The sequence below is a fragment of the Dama dama genome, chromosome 23 (genome assembly GCF_033118175.1).
Source record: "Dama dama isolate Ldn47 chromosome 23, ASM3311817v1, whole genome shotgun sequence".
Classification (NCBI taxonomy): domain Eukaryota; kingdom Metazoa; phylum Chordata; class Mammalia; order Artiodactyla; family Cervidae; genus Dama; species Dama dama.
Genome location: NC_083703.1, coordinates 54,143,946 through 54,163,902, shown reverse-complemented (window position 1 = coordinate 54,163,902; position 19,957 = coordinate 54,143,946). Strand labels below are relative to the sequence as shown.

At 49.2% G+C, this 19,957-nt stretch overlaps 1 protein-coding gene across 3 annotated transcripts in view; it reads left to right on the top strand.

The window, feature by feature from the left end:
* DNAJC5 (DnaJ heat shock protein family (Hsp40) member C5) overlaps window positions 1-19,957 on the top strand; it is a 28,577-nt gene extending 8,620 nt beyond the window's left edge. The window contains exons 2-6 of one of the 3 annotated variants that reach the window (XR_009690084.1): window positions 13,815-13,931; window positions 14,701-14,914; window positions 15,558-15,729; window positions 15,813-15,885; window positions 16,134-19,957. Coding sequence is in view for 2 of the 3 variants with exons in the window: in XM_061126810.1 (XP_060982793.1) it covers window positions 13,825-13,931; window positions 14,701-14,914; window positions 15,558-15,729; window positions 16,134-16,237 (597 nt within the window). In the remaining variant the exon portion in view is untranslated. Of the gene's footprint in view, window positions 1-6,113; window positions 6,170-13,814; window positions 13,932-14,700; window positions 14,915-15,557; window positions 15,730-15,812; window positions 15,886-16,133 lie in introns of all 3 variants that reach the window. The other 2 variants (XM_061126810.1, XM_061126809.1) reach the window with 2 other exon arrangements.

Below are 19,957 nucleotides of genomic sequence, written 5' to 3'. Positions count from 1 at the left end.
CCAGTGCTGAGTTGGTGGGTATGTCACTGTGTCTGTCGGTCATGTTCTGGCTGTGAGGGTTCTAGCTTGCTTTAGGCCCCTTTACACTGAGGCAGTGTCGCCCTGCTGTTTGCGCCCCAGGGATGCTGACCAGGAGGGCCAGGGCAAGAGTGAGGCACTGCCATCCACATTGGGCCATCGGCAGCCTCCTCTCGGAGTCATAGGCTTTTGAGAATGTTCAATTCGACTCTCCTTGTATTCAAACATGTAAGTTAACTTTGATCAACTTCTGACCTTTTCCTTTTGACTGAAAGCATTAGGTTATGAAAGAAAATCCTTATTTGGTTTCTGGACATAAGTCACAACTGATAAAATTAATTCCACAGATGTGCTGACCGCTCTGCCAGGACTGAGGCAGCATTTGGTTTATTCCTCAGAAAGGCTTTGAGTGTGGCCCTGCTGGGGCCTTTCAGTTTCCCCCCGGGGTGTTGCTGAGCCCGTGCCTGTCAGCCTGTCGCTCCCTCTGTGGGCAGAGTGCCCACTCTCTTCAGTATAGGAGCACGCTCTCTCAGTGAGCAGGCGTGGCTTAGCTGCTGCTCTCTGATGGGTTGGTCCTCCCTTGGACGCTGATGATGACGGCGAGTCCTTCTTAAAGAGGAACCTCTTTTACTCACTTAATTGTCTCTTTATTTTAAGGCTTGGCATCACTGTCGCTTTTTATTATCCTTAGAATGAAGGAAGAAACGTGTCATCTTTAGGAGTTCCTCTGTTTTCTTAGAGGAAAAAATTCTGTACATTTGTAGAAATTCTGTACATTTGACATTCATTTTAAGTTAGGAGCAAAGGTAGCAGATGACCATGATACTCGGCAGCAACCCTTCCACATCTCCCATGTTTGCTGATTCTGCTTATAATTGCTTTGATGCACCTGTGGTCATCGATGGCCATTTCCTCTTGCTCTGCAGTGTACTAACGTTTTCCTGCTGGAATAGATGATGAGCTCAGGGTTAAACATGCAGACCATGGGTGTTCCCGTGTATCTGTCCCTGCTCTGGGGAAAGCTGGCCCTCGCCTGCCTGAGGAGGTGCCCCAGGTCCTTTTTTCCAGGTCCATCATGGATTGCAAAGGAAGATCCCTTCAGAGAAGAGAGGTCAGCGGTCTTTGGGACACCAGTTGTGTCTCAGCTTTAGTATTTTTGTTTTCAGTGAAGTTTTTCTTCTGAGGGTCAGGCCCCGAGTGTGGGGGCAAAGCAGCTGTCCCTGAAGTGCTGTCTGGTGGTCCCTGGCGTCCCCTGACGGACCCTTGCTCCTGCTGTCCTGACTCGAGCCGCAGCATCCTTGTCGTCCTGCCCAGTGTAGTGTGCTCCTGTCCCCGTGTGACAGACTTTGTCCTGCACTGTCATCTTACAACCTGAAGGGTATTGGCCTCTATTCCCTCCTCCTCCCTGTGACTTTTCTTTGTCCATTTACCTTTATGTTGTCAAGGCAGACATTTGCATCGTGTTTTGTAACCATAAAGTTGTTGGTTTGTAAGTTTACTGTTGAAAATCCATGTTATTCCCACTTGTGGAAACATTGTTTAAGCAGAGCCTGGTCCCTGCCCTGCTGACGTTTTCTCTGAGAGCAGTGCCTCTCTCTCCCCAGATTCCTAGCAGCCATTCTTCACTGTTAGCCTGTTTCTTACTCCTCTGTGTTCAGATTGCCCATGATATGATGTGTTATTTTTGTGGCCTGGAACTTGCCTCTGGGCACTCCGTCCTCCTGCCCCTGGCAACACAATGGCTTTCCAGGCTGCTTGTCCAGCCACACTTCTGGGATGACCAGTGGTGGGTGGGGAGGCTGCAGTGCCCATGGCAGCCCTAGAAACTGCATCTCAGAGGAGCAGAGACAGTGAGTGGCCCGTATGGCCTTGCACCACTGCCTCCCCCGGAGGATCATAGAGCACACCTGTCTGCACACCGGGAGGTGTTACTCTGGGGATTACCTGCTCAAGGCTTTTTTTTTTTTTTTTTTTTAATTTTTGGCTGTGCTGGGTCTTTGTTGCTGTGCAGGCTTTTCTCTGGTTATGGCTAGAGGAGGCTACTATTGTGCGTGGGCTTCTTCCTGTAGTGGCTTTTCTTGTTGTGGGGCACGGGCTCTAGGACTTCAGTAGTTGTGGCGCACAGGCTTAGCTCCTCTGAGGTATGTGGGCTTTTCCTGGATCAGGGATCCAACCTGTGTCTCCTACATTGATAGGTGGATTCTTTACCACTGAGCTACCAGGGAAGCCTGGCCCTGCTCTTTTTTAAAGACAATTGTTTTAGAGCCACCAGGAAAGGCATTCTCAAGGCTTTTAAATCTACCTTGTTTTCATAGTAGGTGTTTGTGTTAAAACATGATTGTTTTAATTATTATGTAATGGTATGTGTAGAAGTAACAAAGAATTTGTAGCTCTTGTAGAAATTTTTGAACCTCAGGTAATTTTGAAGGTTTTTGAATACCGTATACTTGGAATGAAACCTAATAGAGAGTGTCCCCACCCCCGCTCCCAAGACCTCTCAGAGAGAAATGCTGGTGCACCTGCTGGGCCCAGGGTGAGATGGGCCGTTCTTCAGGGCTTCTGGGACTGACTGGCATCACTTGGACGAGCGGAGCTGGTCTGTCTCGCCCAGGTTAACTCCAGATGGAGAGGTTACCTGTGGGCAAGGCGACAGAGCTTTAGAGTGCAGTGTAGGAGAAGTCACTGTGGATTAGGGGATGGAAAAGGATTTATTTAACAAAAATGGGGGAAAATAGATTGATACATTTACAGAGATTTGATATATTCAGTTACATAAAAATTAAGAGGGAATTTCCTGGTGGTCCTCTGGTTAGGGCTCCGCACCTCCACTGCCTGGGGTGAGGATTCAGTCCTTGGTTGGGGAACCAAGATCCCACATGGCTCGGCCAAAAAATAAAAAGTGAGAGATATGTTACAGGATAACGTGCAAACAGGTAACATTACTGAATGGTTCGTGTAGGAATGGGTAAGGTGAGCAGTCTTACAACTTTTACCACAATTGACAAATGTGTGAACTTGAATTCATGATAAATAAAAAGAGAGGGGTGGGAATTGGGAACCCTGGGGTGCCCACCATTGTGGGGTGTGGTCGGCCCTTCTCTCAGACCCTAAAGTCCCACTTGTAGGTACACACCCTGCAATAGTTCTTCCTTACCTGTTTTTGGTGAAGGACCAGATTATATTTTTTGTAATTTCCAATGTGTTACAGGCTGATACTTCTTGTGAACTACAACAAAAATGACTAGCTAGAGGAATAAGTTGCAAACCAAACAAGAAATCCAAGTCCAGATTTTTTTTTTTTTAATTTTTAAAAATAAACACACAGTAAAATGGACCTTTTCTTGATGTACGGTTGTCTTGAGTTTTATTTTATTTTTATAGTTTATTTATTTATTTTTGGTTGTGCTGGGTCTTTGTTGCTGCACAGGCTTTCTCTAGCTGCGGTGATCAGGGGTGTTCTGTAGTTGCAATGTGCAGGCTTCTAATTGCGGTGGCGTCTTTAGTTATGGTGCACAGGCCCAGTTGCTCCATGCCATGTGGGATCTTCCCAGATCAGGGACCAAACCCATGTCTGCAGCAGGTGGACTCTTAATCACTGAGCCATGAGGGAGTTTTGATCCATAGAGATTTTTGTGACCATCACCCTACTCAGGGTGTGGACCATGCTCATCTGTAGCCTCCCCGGCGTCCACTGTTCTCTCTATAGATGTAGCTTTCTCTTTTGGAGAATATCATGTTGGTGGCATCGCAGAGAGTACAGTGTCACCGAGAACGCTCTTTGTCATATGGCAGCTGCTGCATTCCTTTCTGCTGCCCAGTGATGTCCATGGTGTTCATCTTCCAGTTTGTTACCCTTTCACAGGGATGTATATGTTATTCTGGGTTTAGTTACTATAAATATTCATGTACACGTTTTCTGTGTGAACATCAGTTCCCGTTTCTCTTAAATAAATGCTTAGGAGTGGGATTGCTGGGTCATGTGAAAGCCTATTTTTACCTTTATAGGAAACTTGCAAAGTCTCTTCCAGAGCGGCTGCCCCATTTCCTGTGCTGCCAGTAGTGTTCGAGTCTAGCCTCTGTCACCCTCACCAGCCCTCGGTGTTGTTGGGTTATTTTTAATCTCTCTTGGTAGGTGTGTGTGTAAGTGTGTGTGTGTGAAGTGACTAAGTCACTTCAGTCGTGTCTGACTCTTTGCAACCCTGTGGACTGTAGCTTTCCAGATTCCTCTGTTGGTGGGATTCTCCAGGCAAGATTACTGGAGTGGGTTGCCATGCCCTCCTTCAGGGGATCTTCCCGACCCAGGAATCCAGCCCCCGTCTCTTATGTCTGCTGCATTGACAGGTGAATTCTTTACCGCTAACACCACCTAGGAAGCCCTGACAGGTGTATGATGGTACCCCATTGTAGTTTTAATGCATTTCCCAAATGGATAGAGAGGGTGTCTCCTCCTGTAGTTAACCTGCTGCTGTTCTGACAGTTGGGAAGTCTTGCTGTCGTGACCTGAGCCAGCAGGGCATCACCCTGTGCCTGGTGCTGCCCTAGGGAGACCTGCCGGCAGGAATTGTTCAGCAGGTTGAGAACCCAGTAATAGCAAGACCTGGGAATGGCCGGGCATCCTCCAGTAGAGGAATGGGTTGATAAGTTGTGGTTTGCCCCCAAATGGGATTTGTCCAGTACTGGGAATGCGTGAATTATAACTACATTTAACAAAAACAAGTCACAGAAGGCTGCATATACCGTATCAAGACCGTTTTTTAAAACTCGAAGAATTAAAACTAAATAGTTTTTAGGGGAGAAATTATGAGCTAAATTTCTTTAAGCAAGAGATTGTAATGAACGTTGCTTCAGGCTACAGTATATGGGGAGAATTCAGGATGTTTCAGTTACTGGTGATTTTCTAGGTTTTAAATTGAAAGGTGAGATGGTGGTGGTTTTTTTTTCACAATACATCATGGCTTCGATGTGGCATATCTTCCTTTCTGTGTATCATAAAACATCTAAAACAGAACCAAAATAGCCTTCCTTTTAAGATGTTTTCATATCTGTTCTTTCAAAGTATTGCTTTTTCCTCCAGTAGTAGGTTGAATTCAATAACGACACCTCATGAACAGTCAGCACTTGCTGAGATCACACGTGGGGATCAGGAGTGTATGCCCTTCTCCCCTGAAGATGTGTATGTCTTCCCAGAGCTTGGTTGTGGCTGTGAGGATGGGGCTTTTTGTCCATTCATTTGTTCTGTTCACTGCTACCTCCCCAGCTCTGAGAACAGGTGCTTCATAAACATTTGTTGAACAAACAAACAACACAGACATATGCTCAAGACCCAGGACGGCTCCAGAGGACTCAGTAGGCTCTGCTGCACATTGTGCGGGTGCCAGGACAGGCTTCCGGGACCTGGGTGTCACTGCAGGGTTGGGAATCTAAGGAGAGGCTCCATGTAGGAGGGGGCAGGGCATTAGAAGACCCTGGGTGCTCAGGGTTAGCAGAACGTGCTGTCAGGCTATGAGGCCCAGTGGGTGCAGTGGCAGGAAGAGGCTGGTGTCAGGCTGGGCCTGTGTCCAGAAGGGCCTTATGGGACAGGCCGGGGTCTGGGCTCTGACACTGCAGCCCCTGAGCTGGTAGGGAGGACCTGAGCGGGATATAACAGGAGCAGAGCCATGCTTCACACACCATCCTGGTGACAGCTTGGGAAGACTGGATGTAGCCTCCAGAAAGCCTTACCAGACCCTGCCACTTGGGGTTGACGAGCTTGGACTAACTAGAACGCTAACTTTTGAAAAGTGTGTGAAAATGGTGAGAAATTTGCATTTAATAGTTTTTATGCTTGGACAACATTTATTCCATTAAAACATCTGTTCAAATCATGTTCATAGCAGCTGTTTTTTTCTTAAAGGGCCAGACAGTATTTTCAGCTTTCTGGTGACAGTGTCTGCTGAGAGTAGCCACAGAATGGAATGACAGGCACTTGGATGTTTTTCTGTGTCTCCATGAAAGTTGTGAAGACAAGCACCTGCTCTGGCAGATTGGAGACCTTCATGTTTCATTCAGTTTTCTGGTACTGTCTAATTTATGTTGAGTCACCTTTCTTACTGCAGGTAAAAGTTGACCACAGCAAGAGGCACACATCTCAGCCGGATCTCAGTGAGTCTGGGTGTGTACACTTCTGAGATCACAACAGATTGTTTTTCCTGTTCTTAATTTTTGTATAAATGGAGTCATTTTGTATGTAGCTTGTTTGTGTAACACATTGTGTTTGAGATTTTATTGCTTGTGTCAGTATGTCCTCCTTTTTTACTGATGAGTAGTGTTCTGTATAGATTAGACCAGAAATGGTCATTTCCCCTGTTGATGGGCCTGTGTGTGGTTTACTTTTCTTAGAGCTGATGTTGTCCACTTCACACAAGACATCCGCTCTGCCCCACCCCACTGCTCCTCTGTGCAAAGGGCCACATAAACCCCACCAGCCAAGCCTGAGAATTCTGCTCCCAACAGTCCTGTGTGGTGGTGGTGGTGGTTTTATTTTTTAACAAAAAGGAAAAAATATCATCTACTACCTACATGCTTCCCGAAATGGGAAGCCTGTGGCCTTTGTTCCTTCTAAAGATACTGGTTTCTCTCTGGTGTTTGCCCTCTATCCAAGTAGCTCTCACTGGTGTTTCTTGTATTTTAGGTTTTGTTATGGGTTTTGTCATGGGTTCTCTTAGTCTCTGTTGGAAAATGATTTCATTTCAGCCTTTGCTTCTGAGTGATGTTTTTGCTGGAAACAGAATTGTGGCCTGACAGGTGTTTCATCTCTGCACCTTCACTTTGGGTGCCACTGCCTTCTGGTTCCTGTGACCTCCGGTGAGAAGAGTTGAGATCATGGCCCACTGCTCTGTAACATGTCCGTTTACTCTTGAGCTCTGGTTTTCAGCAATACAACTAGTGGGTCTTGGCATGTTCTCTCCATATTAATTTGTGCTCTGCAGCCAGGGGATCTTACAGTGGGCCTGTGTTGCCTGTTCCTCTCACACTGCTCCAGGGCATCTGAGCTCATCTGCCTCAGCCACCGCTCCCAGTGTGCATGTGAATACTTTTGAACCCTGTGATCCTGGAGAAGGGTAAATACCCTTTGCCCTTCGAGACAGATGTGTGTCCTGTGAGCAGAGTCCCTGTCATTGGCACCCAAGCAGAGCGCATTGGAATTGGTCTTTGTCAGTAGGGCATAGGGCTGCACTGTTGCTGTGCCAGAGTCCATACCCACCAAGGTGATGGAAGAGACTTCTTCCTCTGGGCCAGTTTGTACTTCGTCTCAGGGGAGAAGCTTGTAAAGGAGGGGTCTCACTTCCCTGTCCTTTGGTAGACACTGAGGCTGGTGATTGGGGGCAGGTGTGTGGTGCTGAACTGTGGCTTTTTTTGACATGCCCATCCTCTGCCCATCCAAATGCCTGGTACCCTGAACATGCTGAGCGAGTGGCGTCTGGAGCTTGGGAGACCTGAGAACAGTCACATGCTCCCAGCTGGGGTGCTGTGCCCCCTGGGAGTCCTGGGACTGCATGGTGACAGTGGCATTGGATTTGTCTTGTTGGTTTAAATTTTCCCGCTTGCCGGCTGGTGGCTTTCCAGGCAAGTTGCCAGAGCTGACAGTGCGTAAACCATGATTGGAAGTAAGCAGGCAGGATGGCAGCGAGCACTCTAGATGGTTTCTGTAAAAAATGCTGTCACCTAGTCCACAGCTTTTCCAGCAATTTTTTTGTGGGAGAGTAGGGGTGGGGATGCAATGCTCTTGCTGCTGTCTGGCCTAATTGCTTCGTGTTGTGACGAATTTCTTTGAATTTCACTGTCTCAGTTGGAAATGCATATTCATAATGTTTCTTGCCCACGTCTTCATTTTGCATTTATGCCAAGTTAACTTTGAGGACTAAAAAAGAGTCACAGTGACTACGCCTACAGTTGCTCACAGCACACAAATGTAAGCCCATTCACAAAACCCAACTTCCCTAAAATGACTCTCAAGAGAGCCATGACTTGACCCCTGGGGCAAGAGGTATGCCTGTTGCTGTCCTTAGATCTGGTATCTGGGTGCACACTTGTGCCCGTTCTCTTAGACACAGTGTGTTTTCATGCCTCAGAGGCAGAAACTTGCAACATGATGGTGGAGACTGTAGATTTCAGGCCCATAAGACAAGTATTTACTGTCTTGCCCTTTACAAAAAAGCTCGCATGCCAACTCTAGAGTGATGATAATCCTTTGACAAATAGCACTGAGCAAGCCTTGATGTTCCAGTCTATTCTGACTTTTACTGTACCCAGCTCGCTCTTTTCTGGTGTTTGACTACTTGGCTGAGACAATTAAATTAGGCTTGAGCTGTCCAGACTGATTGCTGTGCTGTCAGTGATTTTATTCAAATATAAGGTTGTTTAGTCCCTTACTCTCATTGTTTGTGATGCCAACTCTAATGATTCAAAATTGAGTCGGAGGGAGTCCATGCAAGGACGTTCTTGGGTTCTTAGGAGGATTTGCAGTTGACTGGACCCTGGTTGTCAGGATCCTTCATTTACGGCCCTTTGATTGGCTCACAGCCAAAAACACATCCCCAAATGGATAGCTTGCTCTTGAGCGTGGATCAGAAAGGGCACTGTAGGGACTGTTGGAGCCTTGCTTATTGTTAGCACACGGAGACAGGCCCACACCCCTAGGGCTGAAGGCCCTGAGAACCGAGAAGGCTGAGTGCTCAGTGCGCGCGTCAGCCCGGCACGCAGAAGTTGTGTGTCCTGGAAGTGAGTCATGACAGGCGCCTCAAGTTCGTGCAGTGCAGAAAAGCCTACAGAAGAACATGATTTCAAAAAACAATAGTATGGGAATAGTGGTAGACAACGAAGTCTTTTATTTTTTAAAGTATTTATTTACTTTTTATTTTTGGCTATGCTGGGTCTTCATGGCTGTGCATGGGCTTTTTCTAGTTGCGGTGCGCAAGGGCTACTCTTCTTATCAGAGCACAGGCTCTAGACACACGGGCTTCAGTCATTGTGGCTCTTGGTCTCTAGAGTGAGGGCTCAATAGCTGCGGCTCACCGGTTTAGTTGCTCCACAGTATGTAGAATCTGCCCGGATCAGGGATTGAACCTGTGTCCCTTGCATTGGCAGGTGGATTCCCATACATTGTACCCACTGGGAGAGTCCAGGAAGAAATATTTTAACCTCTGCTCCCTGGTGCTTCTGAGAAACAACCAGATCACCAAACACATTCTGAAGATATTCACATCATCTTTTAAGCAGAAGTGTTTGTTCCAGTTTGCCTTGAATTTGGCAAATGAGATGGAGGTGATACCAATGAAATTGCTGCTCCCTCACCTTTATCCAGGGGCAACCATGGGGCTGCCGCACTGTATCCTCACCCACCATGCGGTCCAGGAGGTTCACAGTAGGCCTGTTGCTGCTCCTCAGTTGGGTTCTTGCATTTCTGTGCATTTGTCACTTGGCCTGCAGACCTATCACCCTGGCTTCCCATCTTGACTGGCTGGGTTTTATCACCAACTCGTTTTTTTGAAAGCTCTTGGTTCCTAACAGTCTTGATCTGTGTGAGCATGAGCCTGCTCTTCTGTGGGGAGAACCTGCCTGGTGGTGCCAGTGTCTACTCTGAAGGTCCTGCCCTGCCCCAACACACTCTGGTGCCGAGCATCACAGGGGTTCCAGCTCCCGGTTGGGGAGGGGAAGCTGTGGGTACCAGGGACTGAGAACGTGGAACCTGGTTTTTAATCCCTGGGTTTGAAGAGATGTGTTTTTTTTTTTTTTAATAATATTTTTATTTAATTATTTATTTGGCTGGGTTTCAAGAGGTGTATTTATTATTAAACAAATATTGGCCTTTAAAATTTGGATATAGTTGCTGGCAGTTCATTGAAGTTAAGAAATCTAATTCTAAGGTTTTAAAAGTCAGTGGTTGGTCTGTATGTGTGAAGAGGCAGGTGATGAACCACAGAGACTGGCTTACCCTGACTAATCCACATGTGTGTTGTGTTTCCTTGGGTGGTTTTGTCGTAGACCAGGAAATGCTGCCACTTGGTACAGGAACATGGAGGTCTCAGGCATAAGTGGTGCTGGGGAGTCTTGACTTAGAAGCTAAAGTTTCACAGGGAGTTCTTGTCAGTCACATTAAGTAGCTGGCACCTCTTAAAACTCAACACTCAAAAAACTATCATGGCTTCCGGTCCCATCACTTCATGGCAAATAAATGGGAAAAAAATGAAAACAGTGACAGACTTTATTTTCTTGGGCTCCAAAATCACTGTGAATGGTGACTGCAACCATGAAATTAAAAGATGCTTGCTTCTTGGAAGAAAAGCTGTGACAAACCTAGATGGCATATTCAAAAGCAGAGACATCACTTTGCCAACAAAGGTCTGTCTAGTCAAAGCTATGGTTTTTCTAATAGTTATGTATGGATGTGAGAGTTGGGCCATAAAGAAGGCTGAGCACTGAAGAATTGACGCTTTCCAATTGCAGTGCTGGAGAAGACTTTTGAGAGTCCCTTGGACAGCAGGGAGAGCAAACCAGTCAATCCTAAAAGAAATCAACCCTGAATATTCATTGGGAAGACTGATGCTGAAACTGAAGCTGCAATACTTTGGCTACCTGATGTGAACAGCCAGCTCATTGGAAAAGACCCTAATGCTGGGAAAGATCAAGGGCAGGAGGAGAAGGGGGCTACTGAGGACGAGATGGTTGGATGGCATCACCAATACAATGAACATGAGTTTTAGCAAACTCCGGGAGATGGTGAAGGACAGGGAAGCCTGGTGTGCTGCAGCTGCAGTCCATGGGGTCACAGAGTTGGACATGATTTAATGACTGAACAACAACACAGTTGATGATATAGTTAACTTCTATGGAGCAGATACAAAAGTATCAGTTATTGATATTTTTCTGTGGGTAGGCTGTAAAAGGGTTATTCAATAGGAACTGAGTAACTGATAATAAGAAGTAATTTGTCGAAGTTGTATTTTCTAGAACAGTTACTCAGGACCAAAAAAATTACTTAGCAAAGTAGTAAATAAACTTGACACAGTCATGTTACTTCTGCTGTAGAGTAAATTGTTAGTAATGGAGACTTGACGAGAATATGCTGTCATCAACGTCATTGAGGGTCCTGAGCTCCCTGCAGGCCCTGCCCTGGCAGTGGGGAGGTATGTCCTTGTTTCTAATCCAGGTGAGGAGGTAAACGCCAAGTGCTGCAGTGACCTGGCCACGTCGACAGCTGGAAGCTGTTAGAACGGGGCTTACCCTGGTTCCAGAGCCCATCAGCTCTGGGGTGGCAGTGAGGCTCGACAGTGACACACCGACATCACAGCGTTCTTTGTGCCCTTCGGTTTGGCTTGGGTCCTGACTTCACCTCTGTGCTTCTGTCTGTGCCTCTGACAGTTGTCGTTGTGCCTGGGGGAGCCCGGCTCCTGAGGAACCCAGTTTGGAGGGAGTTCGCGTGCTTGTGTCCTGGTTGTGATCAGAAGTGACCCTTCTCTGAAGCAGCTGCCGCCACTCTTCTTAACCACATGTTTTCCTTTTCCTTTTTCTTGATTTCCTTCCTCATTTTGCTGAAATGCTGTCCAGATCGTTGGTTCGTTCAGGATACACAAGCTGTGCTTTTCCCGAACTCCTGCATTTAAACATTTTTCTGACTTACGTCTTGTTGATGATGGACTCCTGGGACGAAACTCCTTTCTCCTTAGAACCGGAAGCATGTTTTTTGGGGGGAAGTTCTCAGTGCCCAGGATGTGGACGTTTGACCTTGCTCGGCAGGGCTGCAGTTTGCACACTTGTGTTTTCTGTCAGCACTAATTTTGTTTTCGGTTGACTATTTCTGTCTCAGTTGGCTGTATTCTTTGCCTTTCAAATTCCCATTAAATGGGGTTTCTCGTTTTCTATTTTCCATATGCTGGTTCTCTCCTCATGCTCCTTGAATCGTGCCTCCTCTGTGCTCTGGTCTCCAGCCGTTACAGGCAGTTGTGCCCTCTGCTTTGTTGACAGCTTCCCTGCTCAGATGGTGATTTCCGGAGCCTGCGTTCTTTCTGTGCTCCTTGTGGTCATAGCTTGCTGTAATTTCAGTCTCTGAGGACAGTATAACTGTTTGGGGGCAGTTTTAGGTTTACACAAAAATTGAGTAGACTGTTCAGAGAGTTGCCTTGTACTTCCTGCCCCCAGTCCCAGTGTTTTGGCATTGAGGGGTACATTGTTTAGAGTGATGGTCTAACATTGATACAGATTAACTCAAATCCACAGTTTACAACAGGGCTCACTCTTGGTGTTGCACATTCTTCCAATTCTGACAAATGTATGATGATGTGTGTGTAGCATTGTGGTATCAGAATAGTTTCACTGCTGTAAAAACCCTCTGTGCTCTGACTGTTTATCGTCCCTGCCCCCAGCCCCTGGCAAACACCAGTCTTTCTACTGTCTCCATAGGTTTGTCTTCTCCAGAGTGTTAGAGTGGTAGAATCCTACAGTGTGTGTGTAGCTCTTTCTGATTGACTTCTTTCACTGAGTTAAATGCATTTAGGCTCCTCCGTGTCTTTTCATGGTTTGGTAGCTCGTTTCAGTCAGTGCTAAGTAATACTCCACCATCTGGATGTACCACAGTTTTTTATCCATCACCAGCTGAAGTTGCTTCTGAGTTTTGGCAACTATGATTTATATATACCAACTTATTTTTAAGTAGTAGCTTATAATCACACAGAGATTATGACATCAGTAATGAATTTAGAAATTATGTCTGTCCCCTTTTCTTTGAACTACATGTTATTTCGAAGTGTATTGTTTTAATAGTAAACACCGAGGTTTTCCTGGATACTTCCCTTTTGGGTCTCTAATCTGTTCGTGTTGGGGACATACTGTATATGATTTCAGTCCATTTAATTTTTTTTTTTTTAAATTTTGGCTGTGCTGGGTCTTCGTTGCTGCACACAGACTACTCTCTAGTTGCGGTGCACAGGCTTCTTATTGCAGTGGCTTCTCTTGTAGCAGAGCACAAGCTCTAAGCTGCAGCTCAGCCGTCGTGGCGCATGGGCTTAGTTGCTCCACAGCATGTGAAATCCTCCCGGACCAGAGATTGAACTGTGTCCCCTGCATGAGCAGGCAGATTCTTTACTGCTGAGCCACCAGGGAAGTCCTCTGTCCATTTAGATTTTTGGAAGCTTGTTTTAAGGCCCATCATGTAAAAGTGTAAGTTCTATGGATGTGGGTGTCATACAGGTAATTAGGTAATGTTGGTTGACAGTGTTCTTCAGATTGTTGGCATTTTTCCTAACTTTGTATTTGTTTCTGTTCTGTCAGTTTCTGCGAAAGGGGTGTTAAGATTTTTGTGAGTGTGAAATTGTCTGCTTCTCCCCTTATTTGTCAATATTTGCCTTATATATTTTGAGACCCTGTTTTTAAAGTGTGTCTCTTGCATTTTTACCTATTTGACAGTGTCTTCGTTTTACTGGAGGTTTTCATCTGTAGAGTTTCCTTTTCATTTTTCTTGGAGCTTTCTAGCTAGGCCCCCTTATATCTTTACCTAGAGGTTGCTCAAGGGATTGTGGTAAACACACTTAAATTTAATAGCCTGCTTAGGGTGACAATATTGTAGCAGTCAGAAACTGCCCTTTACCCTAACGTGGGACCACTTGTCACTTTTTTCTGCTGTAGATGAATGTGTTATGTTTGTGTATGTTGTGACCCCACAAAGCGCTGTAATTTTTGCCTAAAATAGAGTCAAGCCTGTCCGCTCGGCACTGGGGATTTTAACCTGCGCTGTCTGCTGTTTCCCTGCGCTCTCCTTGTAGACAGCGTGCCATGGCAGACCAGAGACAGCGCTCGCTCTCTACCTCTGGGGAGTCCCTGTATCATGTGCTGGGGCTGGACAAGAACGCAACCTCGGATGACATCAAGAAGTCCTATCGGTAGGAGGCCTCCTCCCCAGCAGCTCCTGCATGGCTCTTGCATCTCCCTGCTTCCCTGGCCTACTTGCAGGGTCACAGTAGCAGTTCTCTTGCATCTCATGAGTGTTACCTTAATGCTTTCTGGGCAACAGAAAACAGCCCCCTGTATTAAAAAAAAAAAAAAGAAAAAGCCCCTTACATAAATAAGTTAACAAAACAAAACTAAACAGCTCCTTGCCAGTCATTTGAACTCCCTGCCCTGGAGCAGAGACCTGGCGGGCAGGTCGAGTGTGCTGAGCTGTGACTGTGGGTTATTCTCCACACCCTGGGGAAGGGGGCAGCCTTCCCTCCGAGCTTGCCCCACCCCCATCCTGTGCAGTGTCTCTAAGACACTGTCATTGATGCAACCACCTGACACAGTCCTTTATGGTCTCCCTTATCTCCTTATCAGACACATTTAAAAAGCCTTTGCTCCCCAGTCCCTGCCCTTGCCTCCATTTGACAGATGTTCAGTGAGCGTCCAGGACACTAGAGGGCGGCAGCGGGGTTGGCAGCTCCTGGGGGAGATCAGAGCAGGCCCGCTCAGGCCAGCTGCTTGCAGGTCAGCTCCCACAGGGCACCTGCTTCTATGTGGATGGCTCTGGACAATTGCAGAAATTTCTGTTGACCCTGGCGTTCTTGAGTTCTGTGGAAATAAAGGGAGCTGGTGACAGGTAGATGTGTCTCTGCTAGCCCTCCATCCAGTGGGTGAGTACAAAATGCATGACCAGCAGATGGTTTTGGTTTGCAGGAAGCTGGCCTTGAAATACCACCCTGACAAGAACCCTGATAACCCGGAGGCTGCGGACAAGTTTAAGGAGATCAACAACGCCCACGCCATCTTGACGGACGCCACAAAAAGAAACATCTACGACAAGTACGGCTCACTGGGGCTCTACGTGGCCGAGCAGTTCGGGGAGGAGAACGTGAACACCTACTTTGTGCTCTCCAGCTGGTGGGCCAAGGTGAGGCTGCGACTCCCACACTTGCATCCTGGTGGGTGGGTCTAGGCATGCGGCAGGCTCCTCATCCCTGTGTATACAGGCAAAGGTCACATCCCAGCAGCTTTCGCGGGCCTCGTGGCCTGCCTGCAGCTGACCTGGATGCACAGAGCAGGGCCTGTGCTGAGGGGTGGCATCCACAGCATTTTCTTTTATGAGTTGCTGTAATAGAAACAGGAAACAAACTTTTGTCATCACAATGTGAAGAGATTTGTTTTTGTGATTGAGAAGATGTGTTTGAAATGTCTAGCTTGAGAAACTTGAAAAGATAGTATTGTTTTATCTGTTAACATTACTTGGTTTCCTGATTTTATTCGAAGCATCTGCCGTGTAAGGCCCGAGAGCGTGGCTCACTGTTGGGCACTGCGCTGTTGGAAGCCAATCCGGCGGCTGCCAGTCCCCCTTCCCACCTCCCCCCCTTCAGAATTTACTCTGCCTTATGCAGCTGGTCTTTTTTCTGCCTTTCCTGTCTTCCTGTCTTAATGTTCTTTATTCTTCTTGATCTGGGGAAGAACCCACTGTTGGTTGAGGACCCCTCTATAGCTGGGGTGGGCGGGGGTGAGGGCCAGGCCCCGGCTTCCTAACAGCCCTGTCCCCCTCCCCCCAGGCCCTGTTCATCTTCTGTGGGCTCCTCACCTGCTGCTACTGCTGCTGCTGCCTCTGCTGCTGCTTCAACTGCTGCTGTGGCAAGTGCAAGCCCAAGGCGCCGGAGGGTGAAGAGACCGAGTTCTATGTGTCCCCCGAGGACCTGGAGGCGCAGCTGCAGTCCGACGAGAGGGGTGAGTGCGCCCACCACCCGGGTGGCGCGCGAGGGGCGGGGCCGGAGCGGGCCCTGAACGTGTCGCCCTGTCTCGTCAAACAGGAGGGCACTGACACTGTGCGGGAGTGTTTGTGGTGGCAGCGGGACGGTTGAGGTGTGAACGTGGACACTGGAGGTAAAGGAGGCTCGGAGGGCTGTCCCCGCCGCGGACTGTGGTGGCCGAGTAGGCGGGGAGGGCCGAGGGCCGAGGCCACTGAGGAAGGTTGTGTGGGGCAGAGGTCCAGGCAGCCTCACCTTTCCGAGTGCTTGTCCTACGACCTCTGACCCCACTTGAGCCACCAGACGGCCAAGCGTGTCACACAGTGTCGGGGGCCGTGAAGCTCACCAGCCTGACCTCACACCATGTGCGTCGCTTGCTTGCAGAGGCCGCAGACACGCCGATCGTCATCCAGCCAGCATCTGCCACGGAGACCACTCAGCTCACGGCTGACTCCCACCCCAGCTACCACACTGACGGGTTCAACTAAGTCCAGGATCAGTCAGCACCCGGCCACTCAACCTTAGAATCATGAACTGTAGTCACAGAGATGGCGTGGGAGCCGCCCTGGCCCCAGGAGGGCCGCGCCGACCCGCCTCTGTGCCCGCCCATCCACCCCCGACACATGAAGTGCGTAGCATGCAGTATTTAAAGCAGTTTAGCTACGGTCTTCTTCATCTTCTGTTGTTTCCTTTTTTAATAGCATGTATGGGTTATGTCCATGTCTGTCTGTGTTGTGGGCGTGTTGCAGCCAGACTGCATTCACCAGACGTAGGGCTGCCTCAGGACTCTCAGGCAGGTTGACGTGGCAGGTGGATGGCCCTTGTGGTCCCCCATGGCCAGGTGGGCTCAGGCAGGATGGGCACTCCGTTTCCTGTTTTCATGGGGGCCTGAGGCAGGTGCTGCCTGATGGAAGCTGTGGGGTCTGCTCCCTGCCCTGTCTGCCTACCTTGTGGCCACAGGCAGAGCCTCTGAACTCACTTGACAGGAAGGCACTGGGCCTGACTCCCAGTCCCGGGGTGTTGCCCTGTGGTACTCATGCTCACCTTGTCTGCTTCGCCTCATGGCAGGTATTCCCGTATCTGACCTGAGGCCCCTGTGCTTCGAGTGTGCTCCCTACCCGGATGGACCGTCCCTGCAGCCTTCATGCTCCCCTTCCCTGCACTGCCCTCCACATTCCTTCAGGCCCACCTGGCCTTTTCGTAATCCTTTCTTGGACTTCCAAGAACCACAGATGGTATCAGTGGCCCAATTAGTGGTAGTCAGAGGGGCTGAGTCCAGGCTGCCGGTGGTGAGTGGGCTGCATAGCCCTCCTGCTTCCCGCCCCCCCCCCCCGCCCCCCCCCCCCGCCCCCAACCCACTTTCCTCCAACTGCTCCCTTTGGCCATTGTGGATGGTTTGGGCAGTTAGAGACGTTGAGCTTATGGAGGAAGGACCAGCTGGACCAAAGGCACGCTCCGGGCAGAGAGTCAGTCCCCAGGAGGCCTCGGTACCCTTGGCTCATTCACCTGCAGCCAGACCACAGAAGCTCTCTCACCTCTGTCTCAGCACCACCACCTATGGACTGTCGGAAGCCAGTCTGTCTTGTCTGTGTCCAGCCCTGGGGATAGTCCACCACTGTGAGGACTTGGAGACGTGCTTGTGCTGGGCCTGTGTCAGACCTGCACCTCCAGACCTGTGTGGCCCAAGCAGGCCTGCCTGGTTTCTGCAGAATGAACCTAGTGACCACTGGACTCCTCCTCAGTGTCCAATGGGGGAGGCTGTGGGCAGGGGCTGCACGTGAGGAGGTCAGACGCACCAGGACACCCTCCCAGAGCCACTGTCCCCCACCCCACCTGCCCACCCATAGCCCCAGCTCACTTGCTGTGCTGTGCTCTGCAATCACCAGGTCCAGAGGCACGTAATGGTACTGTTTTATTTGGGGTTTTGCCTGTGAAAATGATCATGAAGACGTTCAGTGAGAGTTGAGATAAATGCACTGGTATTAAATTAGAAATAACCTGCTAAAATCAGACTTCTTAAAAGAACAAGGAATCGGTTATTTGACCTGTCCTGGACCAGGGAGGAGGCTGGCCGTTGGTGCCAGCCCCAGGCAGACAGAAAGAATTCAGCTTGAGAGCAGGCCCTAGTTAGCCATCCTGTTTCTGGAAATAGCTTAGGAAATGAGTTGTTTTTCTCCAGAATGGCCAAAAAACAAGTTCAAAGCTTGGACTCCAGCAGGCAGGCTGCCACCCCTTCTGCAGTGGCTGTATTGTTGCTTTGTGGGTGGAAAGTTCCAAGACCCACCCCACACACGTCAGGGTGAGCCCCTTGTCAGGTGTGTCTCAGTTCCGGAATCTTACTGCTCATCTGCTAGAAACGTGATGATCCCCTGGAGACCAGGGTGCCGTGGAAAAGGGGCAGGTCTGCAAGTTTGTTGAACCCAGTCTCCCACAGAATTGCAAAAACCTAATAAATCATGATGACAATGACAAGAATTCTCCTGGTGATGGTAACGATTGCATGAGGCCCAGGTCCCCAAGGAGCCAGCACCTGCTGGGTCTAGACCATGCCCCCTCACCTGACCCTGACTCAGACCCTCCTGTGTGTCCACTTTCTTGATCTGGAAGCAGAAAAAGTCTTCTCGGCACCTTCAGATGCTCCCCCTGACTGGAGACCTAGGCCCCTGGCTGTGTTTCCCTGTTTCCTGTGGCCCGTGTTTCCCTGGTGAGCAGGGTGTTGTGTCTGGAGCATCCCCTGTTTGTGTGTTCAGAGGGGACGACCCTCTGCCTGCTGTGGTGGTAAAGCAGAAGTGCTGTGGCTAGTGTGGGGTGCCCTGAGGTCCTGCAGGGGCATGGGAGTGGCTGGGGGCTGGTCAGAGGCTGGTGGCCTGTAGATTGCTGTTTCCGCTTGGTGACGTGGTCTCTTGTCTTCCTTGGGTGTTATTCTGTTTTCAAACTGCTTCAGACGTTACTGCTCGTGCGTGAGCCTTCCTGCTTCTCTGATCAGTCGAGCAGCCAGCACCACGAGGAACCCACTAGGGAACATGGACATGGCGCTCCTGCTCCGGGTGGGGCGGAGGACCTGTTCCAGGGGAGATGGGCAGCCTCCCTGGCACCTGGTGTGAGACCTTCAGTGAGTGGGTGGGTGCCCAGAGCCTGGGGGCCCTGTCTACCCTTCCCTGGCTCTCAGCAAGCCCTGCCAGGGACACAGCTTGCTTGCGGGGTGTGGTGAAGGGGTGTGAAAAGTGACTGATCTCATTCCTTTCCCAGTATTCTGAGCTGTGAACCCATGTGACACAGGACTCCTGTTCTGCTCTTTTGGTTGTGACTCCTTCTCCTGTGGAATTGGCAAAAGCTACATTTTAACTGTCCTTTCAAGCACGGTTGGCGTCGTCTCTGCTGTAGGTGTGGGCAGTGTGTGTACATATGTGTATATGTATATATCACCCAGCAGCGTGACTGCTGCCGTCCAGGGCGAAGCGACAGTACAATAAACGTTGGCTCCAAAACTGCCTCTGGTTTCTTGATCAGTGGGCAGGAGCAGGGGTCTGAGCAAGCTGGCCCGCTGTGCACAGAAGGAAACCCCAACCCTGCTGTGTCCTGGGATAGGTGTGGGTGGCAGGCCAGGTGTCAGTCTCTTGGGGTGGGGGACAGGGCTGCCTTCCCATCCCTGGGGACTCACCTGACCCCCGAGGTGAGTGTCTCATGACACTCAGATGTGGCTGGAAACCCCTCCCTCCTTTGAAACATTAAAACCCATTTTGTAGGCATCAGATAGAACCAATGACAAAGCCGCATTCCAAGCGGTCTCTGTCCTGACCCCAGATCCACCCAGAGGGTCCCTGTGAGGTAGGAGATAGATGGGCTCCAGCTTGCACATTTACTCTCCTACGTCACCTGGGGGAAGAGGCTGGGCCTGGGTCCTGTGCGCAGCAACTTCCGGTCGATTTTGTCTCCTTGGAGATGGGATGGTGTTTCGGGTGGGCAAGGGAAGCAGTTTACACTGAAACCTGTATACATTGTGGTTAGAAGCTAAATGCAGGTGCATGGACCACGGTCGTCCGTGTGCTGGTTTGTCCTGCTGCTGGGGTCCGACCTCTGCCCTGAGCCCGTGCACACACCTGGGGCTGGGCTGGGGGGTCATGGAGGTTTCCCATGGTGATGGTCTCTATGTCTGAATGTTGACCTATAATAAAGATTACTTGTAAAAAATAAATGTTTTCACTTCA